The sequence below is a fragment of the Neoarius graeffei genome, chromosome 4 (genome assembly GCF_027579695.1).
Source record: "Neoarius graeffei isolate fNeoGra1 chromosome 4, fNeoGra1.pri, whole genome shotgun sequence".
Lineage (NCBI taxonomy): Eukaryota > Metazoa > Chordata > Actinopteri > Siluriformes > Ariidae > Neoarius > Neoarius graeffei.
In genome coordinates, this window is record NC_083572.1 from 79,530,994 (window position 1) to 79,549,374 (window position 18,381).

Consider the following 18,381-nt stretch of genomic DNA (forward strand, 5'->3'; position numbering starts at 1 on the left):
ATGATGAAGTTCCTCCCAATTAGATTGGATGCATTTCTGTGTAAATTGGCAGACAGAACATTTCTATAGACTTCTGAATTCATTCTGCTGCTACCATCATGAGTTACATCATCAATAAAGATTAGTGAACCCATCCCAGAAGCACCCATGCAAGCCAAAGCCATGATGCTACCTTCACCATACCTGACCGTATGTTTTGGATTATGAGCAGATCCTTTCTTTCTCCACACTTTGGCCTTTCCACCACGTTTGTAGACGTTAATCTTGGTTCCAGAAACGTTAGGGTTCGTCTCTGTATTTCTTTGTGAATTCTAAGCTGGCCTTTCAATTCTTGCTGCTGATGAGTGGGTTGCATCTTGTGCTATGGCTTCTATATTTCTGCTCTCAAAGTCTTCTTTGAACAATGATACGATACCTTCACCCCTGCCCTGTGGAGGCTGTTGGTGATGTCATTGACTGCTGTTTTAGGGGCTTTTAAAAAGCACTCACACTGTTTCTGTCATCAACGGCTGTTGTTGTCCTTGGCCAACCTGTTTGATGTCTGGTATATGAGTGGTTTCATTCTTGTTCAGGACATTCCAAATTGTTGTATTGTCTATGCCCAATACTTATGCAATTGCTCTGATTGGTTTTCCGTCTTTTCTCAGCTTGAGAATGGCTTGCTTTTTTCCCATAGACAGCTCTCTGGTCACATGTTGGTTTATCTTTTTTTAACAAAAAATACAGTCTTCACAGGCGAAACTGAAGGTTCAAACCAAGTGTAGACATTGAGAGTGTTTAATTGTTTAAACAAACAATCTAACAGGGTATTCCTGGGTAACAAGAAACACCTGTTCCAATATTTGATCACTTGAAAAATATGTCGGTTCAAACGAAAGGTGCCATGTTCTAAGTAGTTTAACGCATCTAGATGTGAATATAAGGAAATTAAAGCTGAAATTCTGATGTATCATCTCATTCATTGTTTGATCTCAAACCCCAAGTTTGCTTTTGTGTACAGTAAAATAAATGAATTGGCCTTGCTGTTCCAGTACTTTCAGAGTACTTTTGATCATATAATATATGGGTACGAAGTTAAACTGAAATCATGTCTCGCACACACAATTTCCATAAGTCTGACATGTATCTCTGCACAGATAACTTGCAATGTTGCAAATTACTACAAGTACACATTATCATACAAAGGAGCGTAGCAATACACAGTATAACAAAACAAATTGCACGTTATACAATAACAAATCATTTAAAAAACTATCACCATATTCACTTGGGAATTATGAAAATTTACTTTATAATTATGAAGATACCAAACTTTCTCACCTATCCTCATACCCACACATGTTGGTAAACATTTTATGTGATTTTAAAAAAGTGAGACCAAATCTGATAGAATTGCCTTGATAATGATTCCTTCTTGTGTCCTTAAATCATTGTTTTATTTATTTATTTATTTATTTATTTATTTTTAAAGTGCTGCGAGGTTGAGTAAATGCTTTATACTGAATGGAACAGATTACTGATTGTATTTCCACCACTGCAGGAATTACAGGAACGTCTGGAAGCTGCACTGGAGCAGGTTGCCACCCTGCGTGATCGGCTACAAGATAGAGAGGCTGAGCGCAGGCAGCTGGAGCAGAGAATCCAGCAGCTGGAGCAGGAGAACCACCGTGCAGAGAAGGCTGGGGAGGAGAGCAACAGAGATGCCCAAAAATATCGCAATTCACTGGACATTATCTCCAGGTAGAACGTTCCTTTGCCTTTCTCCCAACTAAACTGTTCTTCTTTCTGTAGTCAAAGAGCCAGGATATGTCAGGAGTCTGAAATCCATTTCTTTCATCAAGCTATGTGACTAATGGCTAAGAGTCCCCTTTCAGTTCCTCCCAAAGCATCATATTATTTGGCTCAGTAATACTGTTATTCCTGTTATTAAATAGCAGAATTGAGTGATCCTACTTGATGGCTGTTTTAGCTACATGTCAAACAGTGTCAGAAACCATAAGCAAATTTCTTTGAGATTACTTACCTATTTGAGGTGAGTTGACTGTGTGATGATGCTAAACCAGAGGCAATAATGTCCTGTAATCCCTTACATTAGCTATGGTGCAACACTAAAGACCATCTGATATCAAACATGTCTTGGCTGATTCTATCTTGTGTAAGAGGAAGATTGTGTAAATTTCTTTGTATGCCAAACTGTTCCTTTTTAACTTACAACTGAACTTCAAAATGAATGCTTAAGAGAGGAACTAGTCTATGTTATGAGCCAGCTGAAAGTTGGACTTCCTTGTTTTGAGTTTTGGATGCTACTCTATGTAGATCAGCTGGCTTTTAGAGAGTTTTTACAGGAAAGACATTGCGTTCCTCTTGAGGCTGATCATCTGACATTAGCTTTAACTTCACATCTGTGCCTGGAAACACTGTAAAGTGGCATATGGTAGCTTTGAGACAGCCATCTGTACACATGTGACCCAAGTATCAACTCTTTATTTGTATTTTTCCATCCCTTTCTGTCTTTCTGTCACTCCAGTGAGAGGGATGACTTGGAGAAGCAGCTCTCTGCCCTGCAGCACCAGTTAAACTGTGATCAGGCAGAGTTGGAGCGCTTGAAGAGCTCTTCTGTCGATAACCACAGACAGAGAGAGCTCCTCCGGCAGCAGAGGGAGGACCTGGAGAGGCAGCTGGCTCGTGAGCACTCCGAAGCTGAGAGGGGGTACGTTGTTGCGCAAGTCCGGACCTCAACTTCCCCTGAGGCCTGTGTTTGTTTACAGGCAATATTACTAACACGTGTCATCCTCGGAGAAGCCTTGCGCCAAGCCAGGATAACATTGTTTACAGATGCCATTAAAGTCAAAGATATTTTATTGTACTAGTCTTCTAATTATGAACCTGATTTGTGACTTTTGGGATTTCTTGTTTTTAAACGACAGCATGACAGATCTCCTCAGGACCTATGTTTTGAAGAAAAACAAGAGTTGAAATGTTTACAAATGAGATGCTGTGTGACCTACAGGAAGGAAAAGGCCATGTTTATAGAAAACGTTTTGCTTGTGTGCGGAAGCGAATGCAAGTGTGTATGTGTGGATTTGTGTGAATGTTTGTCAGTGTTTGCCTACATTTTACATGTGGTTTGGCTCTGAGTCTCCAACATCTTGTGCTGAAGCATGCAGTTGTGCACTGATGGATGTGTGTGTGTGTGTTCTCTGTAGTCAGCGGACTATCGAACAGCTGGAAGCCAAGCACTCGGATGTGCGTAAAGAGCTGGTGACTGTAAAAGAAGCTCTGAGTCAGCTCACACTAGAGAAAGAAGTACTGGAAGATGAGAAGGGGAGCCTTGCACAGGCTCTGTCAAAGGTACCACACACATACACACACGTACACTCATATGTGAATATGCATTCAGAATAATATGCAAACTTCTAAGCACATATACAGTGTACATGTACAGCAAAACAGGCCTACATTCCCCACACACATTCCTAACGACTCACCTACCGTACTAACTAACTCAAGTCCATTATTCTCAATGCCACATGTTCTTAGTTTATATCATAACTGTTCTCACCTGTATGAAATAAACTCTTGCCAAAGTCATAAAAGTGTGTTTATGCAGATTTAATGCATTATTTATCCACTGACTAAATAGCTTTTTTTCTGTCAGAAGTCCAGCTTTGTTGCAGAATTACTGGAAGTTGTGTTTACTCTGACCTTGAATTGGCTATACAGCTCTACTTATTAGCAACGTTTGATGTTTTCCCTGCAACAGTGCATTCTTAAGATCTTTCATCTCGCAGTTAGAGAGCAGCCACTCATTCTCAGTGTTAGCCCATAAAACTCCGCTTTAGGGTAATGTGGGGTTAAAAGCTCCAGGAAACTCTACTAAAAAAACTTGTTGGTATTGAATGCAGGTGACAACAATATATACAAGGTGGTGGTAAACAGAATACAGAGCAAAGGAGTGTAGAGGGATAAAAACGCTTGGCTTGCAGAATATTAACAGATTGCTGTTGGGTGGAACACCCACTATATACAGTACCAGTCAGAAGTTTAGACACACCTTCTAATTCAATGTTTTTTCTTTACTTTTATTAATTGAAAGACATGTAATTTCTTAAAGTAATGATGGATGTCGTTTCTCTTTACTTAGTTGAGCGGTTCTTGACATAATATGGATTACTACAGTTGTGGAATAGGGCTATTTACTGTTTTTTTTATTATTTACCATTTACTGTTTGATCTCAAACGTATTAAGAAGGCAAGAAATTGCACTAATTAACTTTTGACGAGGCACACTTCGTCATTCCAGGTGAAAAGCATTCCAGGTGACTACCTCATGAAGCTGGTTAAGATAATGCCAATAATGTGCAAAGTGTCATCAAGGTAAACGCTGGCTACTTTAAAGAATCTAAAATATGAAACATATTTTTTTAACACTTTTTGTTTACCACATAATTACATATATGTTCCATGTGTTATTTCATAATTTCGATGTCTTCCGTATTGTTCTGCAATGTAGAAAATAGTCAAAACACAGAAAACCCAATGAATGAGTAGGTGTCCAAATTTTTTTTTGCAATTTTTAAAAAATTTTTTGCAAATTTAATAAATAAAAACTTTATACAAAACATCCGACCAAATCATTTCTGCTTAGGATGTAAACAAACTGGCGAAATGACTAGCAATTTGTGAAAAATGCTATAATAATAATAAGAAGAAGAAGAGGAATTCTTGAAAAATAAAAAAGCTACGTTCTTACCATCAAATACTTTTACTCCATATTTTATTACTTTTTTTTTGTATTTTGGGGGGTTTTGTTTTCGATTAGAGTTTTTATTTTGTCCTCAGTTGGTTCAGCAACATGCGCTGCCATTTTGTTTTTCTCTACTCACGGTATATGAGCTGATAACCTAGCAGTAGAGTAGCCAATCAGAGCGTGCAATTGCTCATATCCAGCGAATGTGGATAGAATATCTCATCTCATCTCATTATCTGTAGCCGCTTTATCCTTCTACAGGCTCATAGGCAAGCTGGAGCCTATCCCAGCTGACTACGGGCGAAAGGCAGGGTACACCCTGGACAAGTCGCCAGGTCATCACAGGGCTGACACATAGACACAGACAACCATTCACACTCACATTCACACCTACGGTCAATTTAGAGTCACCAGTTAACCTAACCTGCATGTCTTTGGACTGTGGGGGAAACCGGAGCACCCGGAGGAAACCCACGCGGACACGGGGAGAATATGCAAACTCCGCACAGAAAGGCCCTCGCCGGCCACGGGGCTCGAACACGGACCTTCTTGCTGTGTTGCTGTGAGCCAACAGTGCTAACCACTACACCACCGTGCTGCCCTATATATATATATATATATATATATATATATATATATATATATATATATATATATATAAAACCTGTGAATTGAATTACAGCATGGCACTATTGTCAGAGCACTGATGTTATAGAAAACTAATCAACACCCTTTGAGCAATCAAAATGAGAATTTAACAGTTTTGTGGCATAATAAACATCAACAACTGTTGACAATAATTGATACGCTGGCTGATGACCATAACCTAACAGGATATTTACAGTCTGAAGATTTGCTAATATAACAAAATACAGTATATTTTAATTTGTCCAGAACACATTTCACAACATCATCAGAGTGTGAGGCAGGAATACACGCTGAATGGGACACCAGGCTATCATAGAACGCCATGCACACACATTCACAAACAGGCAGTTTAGCATAGCCAGTCCCCATACAAGTATTTTTTGGAACTCATGAACTCCAAGGAATGCCACAGAGACAACATGCTAAACTTCATACAGACAGTAGCCCAATCTGTTTCGGACTATTATTTGTTTATTCATATACAGTAACTCTTAGAACTGTCATAGCAATGTAGTATATCCCTGTGGTATTATATCATACTCTCTATTGCATTTGTGTCTCTGGTCATTTTAGTCTCTGTTGCTTTAAACGGCAGTAATTATCACTCCTATGTTATTTCCAGTAATGGCTTATATTGACTTATCATACTGTATATCACACTTCATTGTCTTACTTTATATATACTATTATTCTATGCATATAACAATAGGAAATGCAAACCTAATTTTATTGTTCTTAAAGAATGACAAAAAATATTTTATTCTATTGTATTCAGTTCTATTCAATGAATAAACATGCAAGTTTGTAACTAAGCATTATTTTAATTGTCACCCAGTAAGTTAGTTTCAGAAATGTAAAGGATAAAGCAGATGTAGTGTAAGGTTACTGCTCTACTGAAAGAAGACATGAACTAATAAAACTGATCCTTTATCATTTCTCTATTCGACAACCATATAGCTGAATTTACAGCCGCTCTTTTCTAAATAGGCAGAGGCCCAGAATGCCGAGCAGGAGTTGGCGTTTACCAAACTGCAGAGCGAAGCAGCAGCACTTAGAGATTCCTTAGCCAAGATGGGTGCCTTGAGCGAAGGCCTGGCCAAAGACAAGGTGGAGCTGAACCGCGTACTGCTACAGGTCTGAAACCCAGACGCAGTCAGTTCATAATGTTGATATTTACTCTGACACACATCCATTTGGTTCATATAAAACCAAATGTACATCTACGTTAACCTTTGACCTCTGATGTTTCCTGTAAGGTGGAGGCTGACAAGGCAGAGCTAAGTGAAAGGAAAAGGGAGGTGGAGCTCGAGCGGACGGCAGCCAGGGAAGAACTGGCACGTGTGCAGCAGGAGCTGCTGGACGTGACGGCCAAAAAGCGAGCTCTGGAGGCCACACACTTTCACCTCCAAGAGGCCCGAGGAAGTCTGGATGCAGAACTGAGTGTGCTGCAGAGAGAGAAGACCTTAACACTAGGGCAGCTCGCCCAGGTCAGCCTTCTCTCGCGTGCACCTGGGTGTATGCAGTGATTCACAGCTTTCAGCTGCACTCTGATGCGTCTCGTTGTCATATTTAAAAAAAAAAAAAAAGAGGGGAGATATTGGACGCATCTGCCATGCTACTCAACACCTTGTGCTCTAAGCACTCCCAATATCAATCTTGGCCCAAGTGTATGTTTTATGAAGCTCTCAGGAATTGGAGCACTGAGGCTCTTAAGTGTGAAGGAAGAAGAGGTGGAGAGCACAGATTGATATTACAGACGTGTAATATTCAGTGAGAGGAGACTAGTAAGAAGAGCAGTAAATTAGCAGCCTGAACTTGTGGCTCTAGACAGTAAGTTATGTGCAAGACAGTGAGGAATTTAAAGCAACTTTTCTTCAACTGACAGATTAAGACCAGATCAATGAGGGGCGTGGAGGGACATTTTAAAAAATGGGAAAACTTTGATATAGCAAAGTTGTATTTATTACTAATTATTATTATTAGTAGTAGTAGTAGTACTTAGGCAACTTTGTTTTTCAGTTTTTTTAAGTCACACTGTTTAAGCTGTTAAAACTTTCTTCAGCCTTTTCACTTAACTGCTGTACATTTCAGGTGTATAACTTGGCACACCATATAAACGTTCTTCTTGCTTGATATCAAATGGTTCACTACACGCTCAGTGGGGAAAAGTCTCGTGTTTCGGGGAAATATTTGGACAACCTGCTGTTTGGCTGCACGCTGTAAACAGTTTGGCCCGGTTCCTGTGCTCATTCACAGCTCGAGTCCAGCAGCCCACACTGATTGACACGTTGACAAATTCCAAGGCTTCCAGTGGTGATTTGATTAACGATCACATTGCAGTGAATATTTTACCTGCTGGTGAAGGACATGTAGTCTCATTTGAAAATACAGTGACCTGGGTTTGAATTAATTATTAATAACTAAATTAAATTTAACTTGACAGTGAAAACATTTCTGTATTCCTATATCTAAATAAATATGTATGTGTGTGTGTGTGTGTGTGTGTGTGTGTGTGTGTGTGTGTGTGTGTGTAGGCCAATAAGCAGAAGCAGGCAGCATTGGAACAGCTGAGCGTGTGTCGAAAAGAAGCTGAACTCCAGACTGCCTCGCTGCAGAGGACGGGCAGAGAGAGAGAGGAGCTGGCAAAGGACAAGGCCACGCTGACTGTCCAGCTCACCACAGAACAGCGAAAAGCCAAGGCGCTCACCCAAGAGCTGGCTGCTCTTCGGTGAGTGAGTGCACGACCGCGCTCGTGTGTGTGTGTGTGTGTGTGTTTGCATATTAGTTTGTGTTGGTTTTAGTAAGTGAATGTGGACTAAGTTTTGGTATTTATATTGGATTCTGAGACTGGCAACCAATGTTAAGCACCTATGTGTTTTAGTGAGGTTTTGGGCAGCAATCAATAGGGCCTTTTCAGTCATTTAACTCTTCCTAATGACCGTGAGCCTCATCAGTCAAACTCTGAGGTGAGGTCAGATGTGCTTTCTACTGTTTCACCGATCACCCCGCTGTCCATCGCTTTCTCACTGATGCTGAGGACTGTAACAGCCAGGCAGTGATTGATTTAACATATTTAAAAGTTCTTAAAAGGTCATTTTCAGGTATCTGTAAGCAAATGTCAAAAAGCAAATGTGAATCAAAGAAAAAGACAGAATTGTTGGTAACTTCTTTATTAGATGATGTTCATGAAATTTACATAAGCCATTTTTGAAAACTCATAAACCAATGAGCATTTATGAAGGCTTATTCCAACTAGCATCAGCTGGTTTTGTGAATTTTGAAGTTACATTGACATAATGCCTGAGTTGGCCTGATTTTTAGTAAGATACAGTTTTCTTGTGACATTTTCTGAGTATTCATGATTGACTATGCACCTCAGGTACTTTTGGTATGTTTGAGTCACATAATGGTGATGATATGACATGCAGCACCAGTCAAAAGTTTGGACATACCTACTCATTCATAGGATTTTCTGTATTTTAACTATTTTCTACATGATAGAACAATACTGAAGACATCAAAACTATGAAATAACATATATGGAATTATGTGGCAAATAAAAAGTGTTTAAAAAACAAAATATGTTTCATATTTTAGATTCTTCAAAGTAGCCAGCATTTACCTTGATGACGCTTTGCGCACTATTGTCATTACCTTGCAGCTTCATGAGGTCGTCACCTGGAATGCTTTTCAATTAACAATTAAGGTGTGCCTCGTCAAAAGTTAATTAGTGCAATTTATTGCCTTCTTAATATGTTTGAGATCAAACAGTAAATAGTAAATAATAAAAAATACAGTAAATAGGCCTATTCCACAACTGTAGTAATCCATATTATGTCAAGAAATTGCTTACCTACAGTGAGAGTAAAAAGTATTTGATCCCTTGCTGATTTTGTTGGTTTGCCCACTAATAAAGACATGATCATTCTATACTTTTAATGGTAGATGTATTCTAACATGGAGAGACAGAATATCAAAACGAAAATCCAGAAAATAACTTTAAAGAATATATTTTAATTGATTTGTATTTCATTGAGGGAAATAAGTATTTGATCCCTCTAGCCAAAAGCACTTAATACTTGGTGGCAAAGCATTTGTTTGCAAGCACAGCGGACAGACATTTGTTGTAGTTAACCACAAGGTTAGCACACATACACTGAAAAAAATGGCCTGTTAAATTAACACAAAAAAATCTTGTACATCGGTTGCACTTATTAAAATCATATCCACTAAGCCCAATTAAGTCATGTTCTGTTTGACGAACATGACTTAATTGGTCTTAGTGGATATGATTTTAATAAGTGCAACCGATGTACAAGATTTTTTTGTGTTAATTTAACAGGCCATTTTTTTCAGTGTATCAGGGGGAATTTTGGCCCACTCTTCTTTGCAGATCCTCTCTAAATCATTAAGGTTGGTGGGCTGTCACTTGGCAACTCGGACCTTCAGCTCCCTCCATAGATTTTCGATTGGATTGAGGTCCGGAGACTGGCTGGGCCACTCCATGACCTTAATGTGGTTCTTCTTGAGCCACTCCTTTGTTGCCTTTGCTGTATGCTTTGGGTCGTTGTCATGTTGGAAGACCCAACCACAGCCCATTTTCAACTTCCTGGCAGAGGGGAGGAGGTTGTCCCTCCTCCCCTCTACTTTTTACTCTCACTGGAGGAGGTTTTTTTTTCTCATCCTATTTGAACTACTACTTCATTTATTATTTTATTTTTACTATTGTTTAATTCTTATTTTCTTTTAATTCTTTTAATTAATTGTTTTAGAATAAAAATAAAATTATTTTATGTAATTTTATTTCTCTATTGTTTACTGTTTTTGTTTTTACTTCTGTAAAGCACATTGAACTGCCATTGTGTATGAAATGTGCTATATAAATAAACTTGCCTTGCCTTGCCTTGCCTTGGCAGAGAATCACCCCCAAAACATAATGCTTCCACCTCCATGCTTGACGGTGGGCACAGTGCTCCTGGGGTCATAGGCAGCATTTTTCTTCCTCCACACATGACAGAGTAGAGTTTAGGCCAAATAGTTCAATTTTGGTCTCGTCTGACCACAGAACCTTCTCCTAATCACTTTGTACATCTTTGAGGTGATCATTGGCATACTTTAGGCGGGCCTCCACATGTGCCTTCTTAAGCAGGGGTACCTTTCGGGCACTACAGGATTTTAATCCATTGTGGCGCAAAGTGTTGCCAATTGTTTTCCTGGTGACTGTGGTCCCAGCTGCCTTGAGGTCATTCACTAACTCCCACTGTGTGGTTGCAGGCCGATTTCTCACAGTTCTCATGATCATTGCCACCCCACGAGGTGAAATCTTCTGTGGAGCACCAGACCGAGGTCTATTGATGGTCATGTTATGCTTCTTAAATTTTCTCACAATTGCACCAATGGTTGTTACTTTAATACCCAGCATCTTGCTAATGTTTTTGTAGCCCATTCCAGATTTGTGCAATCCTGCCTCTGAGGTCCTGAGAGAGTTCTTTGGTCTTACCCATGTTGGAGAGTTTGGAATCTGTCTGATTGTCTGATTCTGTGAACAGGTGTCTTTCATACAGGTGATTAGTTAGAACAGGTGTCTTCAATTCAGGTAACAAGTTGATTGGGAGTGTCTAACTGGTCTGTGAAAGCCAGAACTCCTAATGCATACTAGGGGATCAAATACTTATTTCCCTCAATGAAATACAAGTCAATTAATATATATTCTTTAAAGTTATTTTCTTGATTTTTTTTTTGATATTCTGTCTCTCCATGTTAGAATACATTTACCATTAAAAGTATAGAATGATCATGTCTTTATTAGTGGGCAAACCAACAAAATCAGCAAGGGATCAAATACTTTTTACTCTCACTGTAAGTAAAGAGAAATGACCTCCATCATTACTTTAAGACATAACATGCCTTTTAATTAATAAAAATAAAGAAAAAACATTGAATTAGAAGATGTAAATCTCAGTTTTTGTGAATACTTATAACAATACCATGACACTGTAATTATACAGTTATGCATATTTTATCTGGCCCTTAAATAAAGTGTAATGTTTGTTTTTAATGTTTGTAAATTTAGAGCCACCAATTAGCCTAACCTGCATGTCTTTGGAACCTGGGGTTGAAACCAGAGTACCTGGAGTAAACCCACACAGACACAGGGAGAACATGTAAACTCCACACAGAAAGGCCCTCGCCAGCCACTGGGCTCGAACCCAGGACCTTCTTGCTGTGAGGCGACAGTGCTAACACCACTGTGCCGCCCCATCACCATTATGTTACTCTGAAATATCGGAAACGCACTAAGTTACAAAGTCAGTCATCATGATGTTTGAATGTGTTAGCACCCAAAGTGTCATTACACAATTTTATATTGACATAATGCTTTGTTCAGTCTTTATGGCAAGTGACACCTATTCGAGTCTTTATAAATGTAACGTCATGTTAGTTGGCATGAAAGGTTTATATAGTCTCATGGAGCACGATGAACACATCCTTACCAATGTGTACCAAGTTTTTTCAATTTGAAGCATCAATCAGTTCTCTCACTCTCCCTCAGAGCTGAGAGGGAGTCACTGGAATCAGCTCTGTTTGATGGACAGGAGCTGATCTCATCTCTGGAGGCAGATCAGACTCGGTTAGAAGGAGAGAGATGCAGTCTCCAGCAGGCTAATGAGGCTCTGACACGTGAGTATCTCTCCGGGAGCCTCTGGCCCCCAAAAAACAGCCCACGTGGGGCCCATATTTCAGATATTCCAGAGATATATTTCATTTACCGGAGCTCAGAAACAGCTGGCCAGAAGGGTCAGCCGCTCTGTTCTCTCGAGCTCAGCACAGTCCACTCACAGGAAGAATCCACATTACACACTATTTACATGTCAGCACTGTCACTGTGTATTGCATAAAGATAATTCAAGTGAGCATTATGATTTCATATGTTCCCACTGAGCTGGAACTGAGCAACATACATTTTAATGCATTTTCACTTAGCGACGTTGCGTAACTTGTGCACAGGTGAAGTGTCTCATGTCCAAAGTGAACTGGAGCAGCAGGTGTCCCAGGCTCTTCAGGAGAGACAGGCTCTGGAACTGAAGCTAGCTCAGGCTGAAAGAAATTCCCAGCGAAGCCTCGCTGCTGCTCAACACACTCATCAGGAACAACTGGAAGCTGAGCGCAAGGACAAGGTTCCACTTTTATGTCCATTGAAATATAAGACCCATAATGGAACTAGATAACGCCACCTACTTTAGCTTCCATAATCCATTGTTGTTATTATGGTACTTTGGGCACATTTTAGAAACCAGTAATTCACTGTCTTTATGACTGTTCTTGGTCACATTTTACAAAACTCAAATATGCACTATGCCTTTATGTCATGTGCAAATTGTATCCAAATGTTAGCATATTTAAATTGAGTGTTTGCTTTATACAGACAAAGTGAAACAGAATCTTTCCAGCCAGCTAGTTTGCTAAAAATAAAAGTTGAACCATCAATAAATTTGCTGTGAATGTTCTTGCCTTGTATAGTGGTGATTTATTCATGTCTAGCATTAGGTTTCCCTGTTAAATACTGGTAGAAGTACATTTTTAAGGACTGCCACAGTTTGTTTGTTTGTTTGTTTGTTTGTTTGTTTGTTTGTTTGTTTGTTTGTTTGTTTGTTTGTTTGTGCGGGGGTAATTTTTTTTCATTAGCCTTTGCTAGCATTAGAAACTAGCAAAGTAGCCAGACATTATAAAATATATCATTTTAAGCAGGTCTTCACAAATTAAAGTCAGTCAATAAATAAATAAATACACAGTTCATGGTTGTAGCAGGATAAATTAAAAAAAATGTCGCATGCACTGGCTTATCTACCTACAGTGTCTTGCAAAAGTATTCATCCCCCTTGGTGTTTGTCCTGTTTTGTCACATTACAAGCTGGAATTAAAATGAATTTTTGAGGGTTAGCACCATTTGATTTACACAACATGCCTACCACTTTAAAGGTGCAAATTGTTTTTTGTGGGTTTTTTTGTTTGTTTGTTTTTTATTGTGACACAAACAATAATTAAGACGAAAAAACAGAAATCTAGAGTGTGCATAAGTATTCACCCCCGTTTGTATGAAACCCTTAAATAGGAGCTGGTCCAACCAATTCACTTCATAAGTTGCATAATTAGTTCATTAAGATCCACCTGTGTGTAATCAAAGTGTCACATGATCTGTCACATGATGTCTGTATAAATCAACCTGTTCTGGAAGGACCCTGACTCTGCTACACTACTAAGCAAGCAACATGAAAACCAAGGAGCCTCCAAACAGGTCAGAGACAAAGTTGTGGAGAAGTATAGATCAGGGTTGGGTCATAAAGAATATCATAAGCTTTGAATATCCCAGGGAGCACCATTAAGTCCATTACAGCAAAATGGAAAGAATATGGCACTGCTACAAACCTGACAAGAGAAGGCTGCTCACCAAAACTCACAGACTGGGCAAGGAGGGCATTAATCAGAGATGCAATAAAGATACCAAAGATAACACTGAAGGAGCTGCAAAGATCCACAGCAGAGATGGGAGTATCTGTCCACAGGAACACTTTAAGCCGTACACTCCACAGAGTGGGGCTTTATGGAAGAGTGGCCTGAAAAAAAAGCCATTGCTTAAGAAAACATGTTTGGAGTTTTCCCAACAGTATGAGGCAGACTCCCCAAACACATGGAAGAAGGTTCTCTGGTCAAATGAGACTAAAATTGAACTTTTTGGCCATCATGGGAAATGCCATGTGTGACGCAAACCCAATGCCCTGAGAACACCATTCCTACAGTGAAGCATGGTGGTGGTAGCATAATGCTGTAAGGATATTTTTCATCTGCAGAGACAGGAAAGTTGGTCAGGACTGAAGTAAATATGGATGGCATTAAATACAGGACAATTCTGGAGGAGAACCTGTTTGAGTCGGCCAGAGGTTTGAGACTGGGATGAAGGTTCACATTCCAGCAGGACAATGACCCTAAACATATTGCTAAAGCTACACTGGAGTGGTTTAAAGGGAAACATTTAAATGTCTTGGAATGGTCTAATCAAAGCCCAGACCTCAATCCAATTGAGAATCTGTGGCATAACTTGAAGATTGCTGTACACCAACACAACCCATCTAACTTGAAGGAGTTTGAGCAGTTTTGCCTTGAGGAATGGGAAAAAATCCCAGTTGCTAGATGTGCTAAGCTAATAGAGACATACCCCAAGAGACCTGCAGCTGTAATTGTAGCAAAAGGTGGCTCTACAAAGTATTGACTTTGGGGGTGTGAATACCTATGTACACTCCAGATTTCTGCTTTTTTTTCATCTTAATTATTGTTTGTGTCACAATAAAACAATGTACACCTATAAAGTGGTAGGCATGTTGTGTAAATCAAATGGTGCTAACCTCCCCCCCCCCCCCCCCCAAAAAAAATCCATTTTAATTCCAGCTTGTAATTCAATAAAACAGGACAAACACCAAGGGGGATGAATACTTTTGCAAGACACTGTAAACCTTGAGCTAGCAAGTGCTGGGTACAGGAATGTTTGCTAGCTACCTCACTACATAATTTCTCTGTAAAGACTGTAAACACAAAGAACCCTTGCGTACAATCTGTTTTCTGTAAAGTACAGACAGACGCTCTGGTAGATTCCCATAATTCTGCTTCCAGGTTTCATAGTCCCAAGGGGGAAAAACAAGTTTTGAGCTGTGTGAATTCACATGAAAATACAGTACATTCTGTTAATAACAAAGATTGATTAACAGGCTGTGTTCCTAAACATAGTGTCTAATTGCTCACCAAATTCCCAACCTCTTGATTCATACTACCAGTAATGGGTGAGCAAAACACTTTTCTGTCAATGAGAAATCAAAAACTGGCTTATGACCAGGTTTAACTACTAATAAGAAGTGCTGGCTGCACACTTCTGTAACTATTTATGGAAAGCTTGTTGGGTGTTGTAGTTCTTGAGCATGACGGTCAGTGGACCAACAATATAAAAGCATTACGTGTACCAAAAAAAAAAAAAAATGAGGTTGAGAAATGCAAGACTACACTACACAATATTACACATTACTGTGTGTATATTAAACACTAGTTTTTATCTGTAAGCTTTTTTAGATGGGATCAGGTACAGCTCTTAGACCTTTAAACCAGGGCGCAGTGGAGCTTTATCACTATGTTGCAGGTTTTATTTGGAAGTTTGCACTTAATTCTAACTGCACCTTTACCCTGTGCATCTGCTCTGCATCAGGAATATATACACCTGACCTTGACTGCACAGAAGGAGCAGGCTGAGGAGCAGCTGCGTGCAGAGTGTGAGGAACTACGTCTGCGCAGTCACAGAGAACTGCAGCAGCTGCAGGAGCAGCTGGCCAAACTGCAGCAGCACTGCACAGACAGTCTGTTACAGGCCGAGTGCCACAAACAACAGGTGTGTGTTAGTTTGTGTGTGTGTATTTGTGTATCTGTAAGCAGATATTTCTGATTTATTTGGATATATTTAGATTTGAATTGCTTATCATTACCTTTATTCAAATTCAAGACATGCTGCTCTTTTTGTATTTTCTCAGGCGCTCTCTGAGAAAGAGGCAGAAAAAGCAGCTCTAGCTGAACGTATTCTCGTGCTGCAGCAGGAACTGGAATCTGGTGCATTGGAGATGGAGCGCATGCAGCGAGACTTCCTAAGCAAACAGGAACAGGATAAGGTAAATGAAGAGCAAATATAGGGCATCAATTTTATTTTGGCAGTAGGCTAACATGCCAACTGGTGTTTTCCCTGTAGGACACAATGGCAGGTCTGCAGAGCGAGCTGCAGCAGCTTCATTCACATTTTGAGGAGTCTCTCAGCTCTCGAGAGATCTCGGAGAAGAGACTGAATGAGCAGATCAGAGAAATATCTCTGCACAGGCACGAGACTCAGCAGGAGGTGAGACCAACCATCCTGACTCAATCAGCAGATCGACTTCATTAATTCAACTGTATTGTCCTTAGCATGGAAAAAAGCCTGTTTTGGCCAGGAAAGCAAATATGTTGCATCTTGGGAGGCCGATTTATTTGCATTGGAAGGGTAGAACAGGCCCAGAAGGCAGCAAGAGGCCTGTGGGAGCCCAGTTTAGACCAATTAGGACCAGTACTGTGGAGAAGCGTTTACCACTGCATGCTGTTGATGTTGGCTTTGCTAAGCTGCTGTTAAATATGCCTCGAATGCCACTGGTTGGTTTGGTAAACACCATTTACGTTTATGTGAGTCAGCGTGGCAATATGTCTTATTAGTCGAGAGTTAAAATCTTTCTGACCACAGGAGAAGTGGAGATTTCAGCACAGTGGTGGTGGCAAGCTTGTTAACTCTGGTTACAGCCATAAACCAGGGAGGTTTTCTTCTGTTTTAGTCTTCCTTCAGTGTGTATATATGAATGTGTGTGATCTTTCTTTTGGCACCAGTGGGCCCCGTGCCTTTCTCTCCTTGTATTTGATTATTTTTACTGATCCTCCTCTGACTTGCCTGGTCAGATGTTGACTAACTGCCAGCAGTGAAAGAGTGTGTGGTGGTCGGGAGGAGAGAGAAAGGAGACGTAGCCTGCCTTAGCGATGGATTTAGCTGTCTTCATAAATTCCCGTGTGTCAGAAAGTTTATTTTCTCCTCGCAAAGTACTAGCCATACTCACCCTGACCCCTTTAAGCTATTCCCTCCCCTCCAGCATACTCTCTATCTCTCTCACACACACACACACACACACACACACACACACACACACACACACACACACATTACACCATTCACCTCCCAAATCAATGAACTAAACACAGGCGCCCTGGGCCAAAATGGTACAGCATTGTTTTTCTCACATTAGGATTTATGAGCAGAAACCTTCTTGTGTGGCCCTGTTAACACAAATCCTCCCCAAACACACACACACACACACACACACACACACACACACACACACACACACACACATTCTCGCTCACAAAGGGCTGATGTTTCCCATCATGCTGCTGAAATCGGCAGTGGCTGGAATGGTTGTCTTTCCTTTCACTATTCCTCCGACTCACTCCCTCTCCTTCTCTCTTTTTTCCTCATTTTTTTGTCTTTCTCATATTCTCTTTGTGGTTGAACTTTGGTTTCCGAGGCACAGAAACCTGTCCCATAAAGCAATGAGCAGCTGCCAAACCATTACCTGAATATAGGTCATGCATTTCAGGGATGAGGAGCTACAACCTGAGTGAGTCTAGTGCAAGTGTGTAACAAAGCCCATCTATACCTCTGATTTATTTCTTATATATTCAGAAAGGATTTTTGATCCAGTATTGCTTTGTGAATTGTAGTGGACCTGCTTGGTGGAGTGCGATGCTCACATGCATTGAGCACTGAATGGGACAGAGCAGTGGAATTTTACTAATAGACTGTGTTTCCATTTCATTCAAACCATGGAAAGTGGAACAGAGCCGTCGTCACACACCCACCTCCTATGCCACGTATGGAATACAGCTGTCAGGAATCTTCACCTTTACTACAAGCTATAATATAATCTGACATCAATAATCCTCATATGTGTACCAGATAACTGCTGATGAAAAGATAATGGATTAAAATGCCTGTGAGAATAAGCAGCTTTATAACATGACAATATTCACTTTAAATGGCATTTCTCTTCTCATTTTCTTTTCTCCTCAGGTGGAGCGATTGCGGAGGGAACTGGCTGAGGTGGAGGAAAGCCGAGATGCCGGAAGGAAGGAGCTAATTGAGGCTCATCGGCAGCTCCGTGAGTGTGTTCAGGAGAGAGATGCCCATCATAGAGAGATTCTGGAGCTGAAGAGAGCTCTGGGAGATGAGAGCCGAGAGAGGGAGGCCATACACACCTCCAACCAGGAACTCCGGACTGCTGTCAAGAGAGCTGAGAGTGACAATACCAGGTTTAACATGCACCAGCATGCAAACATGCTTGCATTCACATCAGTCTATACTGGTCCCATCCCACGAAGCC

The 18,381-nt window shown here is 40.3% G+C and overlaps 1 protein-coding gene across 1 annotated transcript in view; it reads left to right on the top strand.

Moving 5' to 3' along the window:
- crocc2 (ciliary rootlet coiled-coil, rootletin family member 2) overlaps positions 1–18,381 on the top strand; it is a 115,386-nt gene that overhangs the window by 62,568 nt on the left and 34,437 nt on the right. Inside the window, exons 13-24 of the mRNA XM_060919775.1 lie at positions 1,541–1,740; positions 2,528–2,710; positions 3,207–3,351; positions 6,386–6,532; positions 6,655–6,885; positions 7,933–8,126; positions 11,952–12,079; positions 12,407–12,576; positions 15,648–15,827; positions 15,967–16,101; positions 16,179–16,322; positions 18,072–18,310. Coding sequence (XP_060775758.1) covers positions 1,541–1,740; positions 2,528–2,710; positions 3,207–3,351; positions 6,386–6,532; positions 6,655–6,885; positions 7,933–8,126; positions 11,952–12,079; positions 12,407–12,576; positions 15,648–15,827; positions 15,967–16,101; positions 16,179–16,322; positions 18,072–18,310 — 2,096 coding nt within the window. The remainder of the gene's footprint in view (positions 1–1,540; positions 1,741–2,527; positions 2,711–3,206; positions 3,352–6,385; positions 6,533–6,654; positions 6,886–7,932; positions 8,127–11,951; positions 12,080–12,406; positions 12,577–15,647; positions 15,828–15,966; positions 16,102–16,178; positions 16,323–18,071; positions 18,311–18,381) is intronic.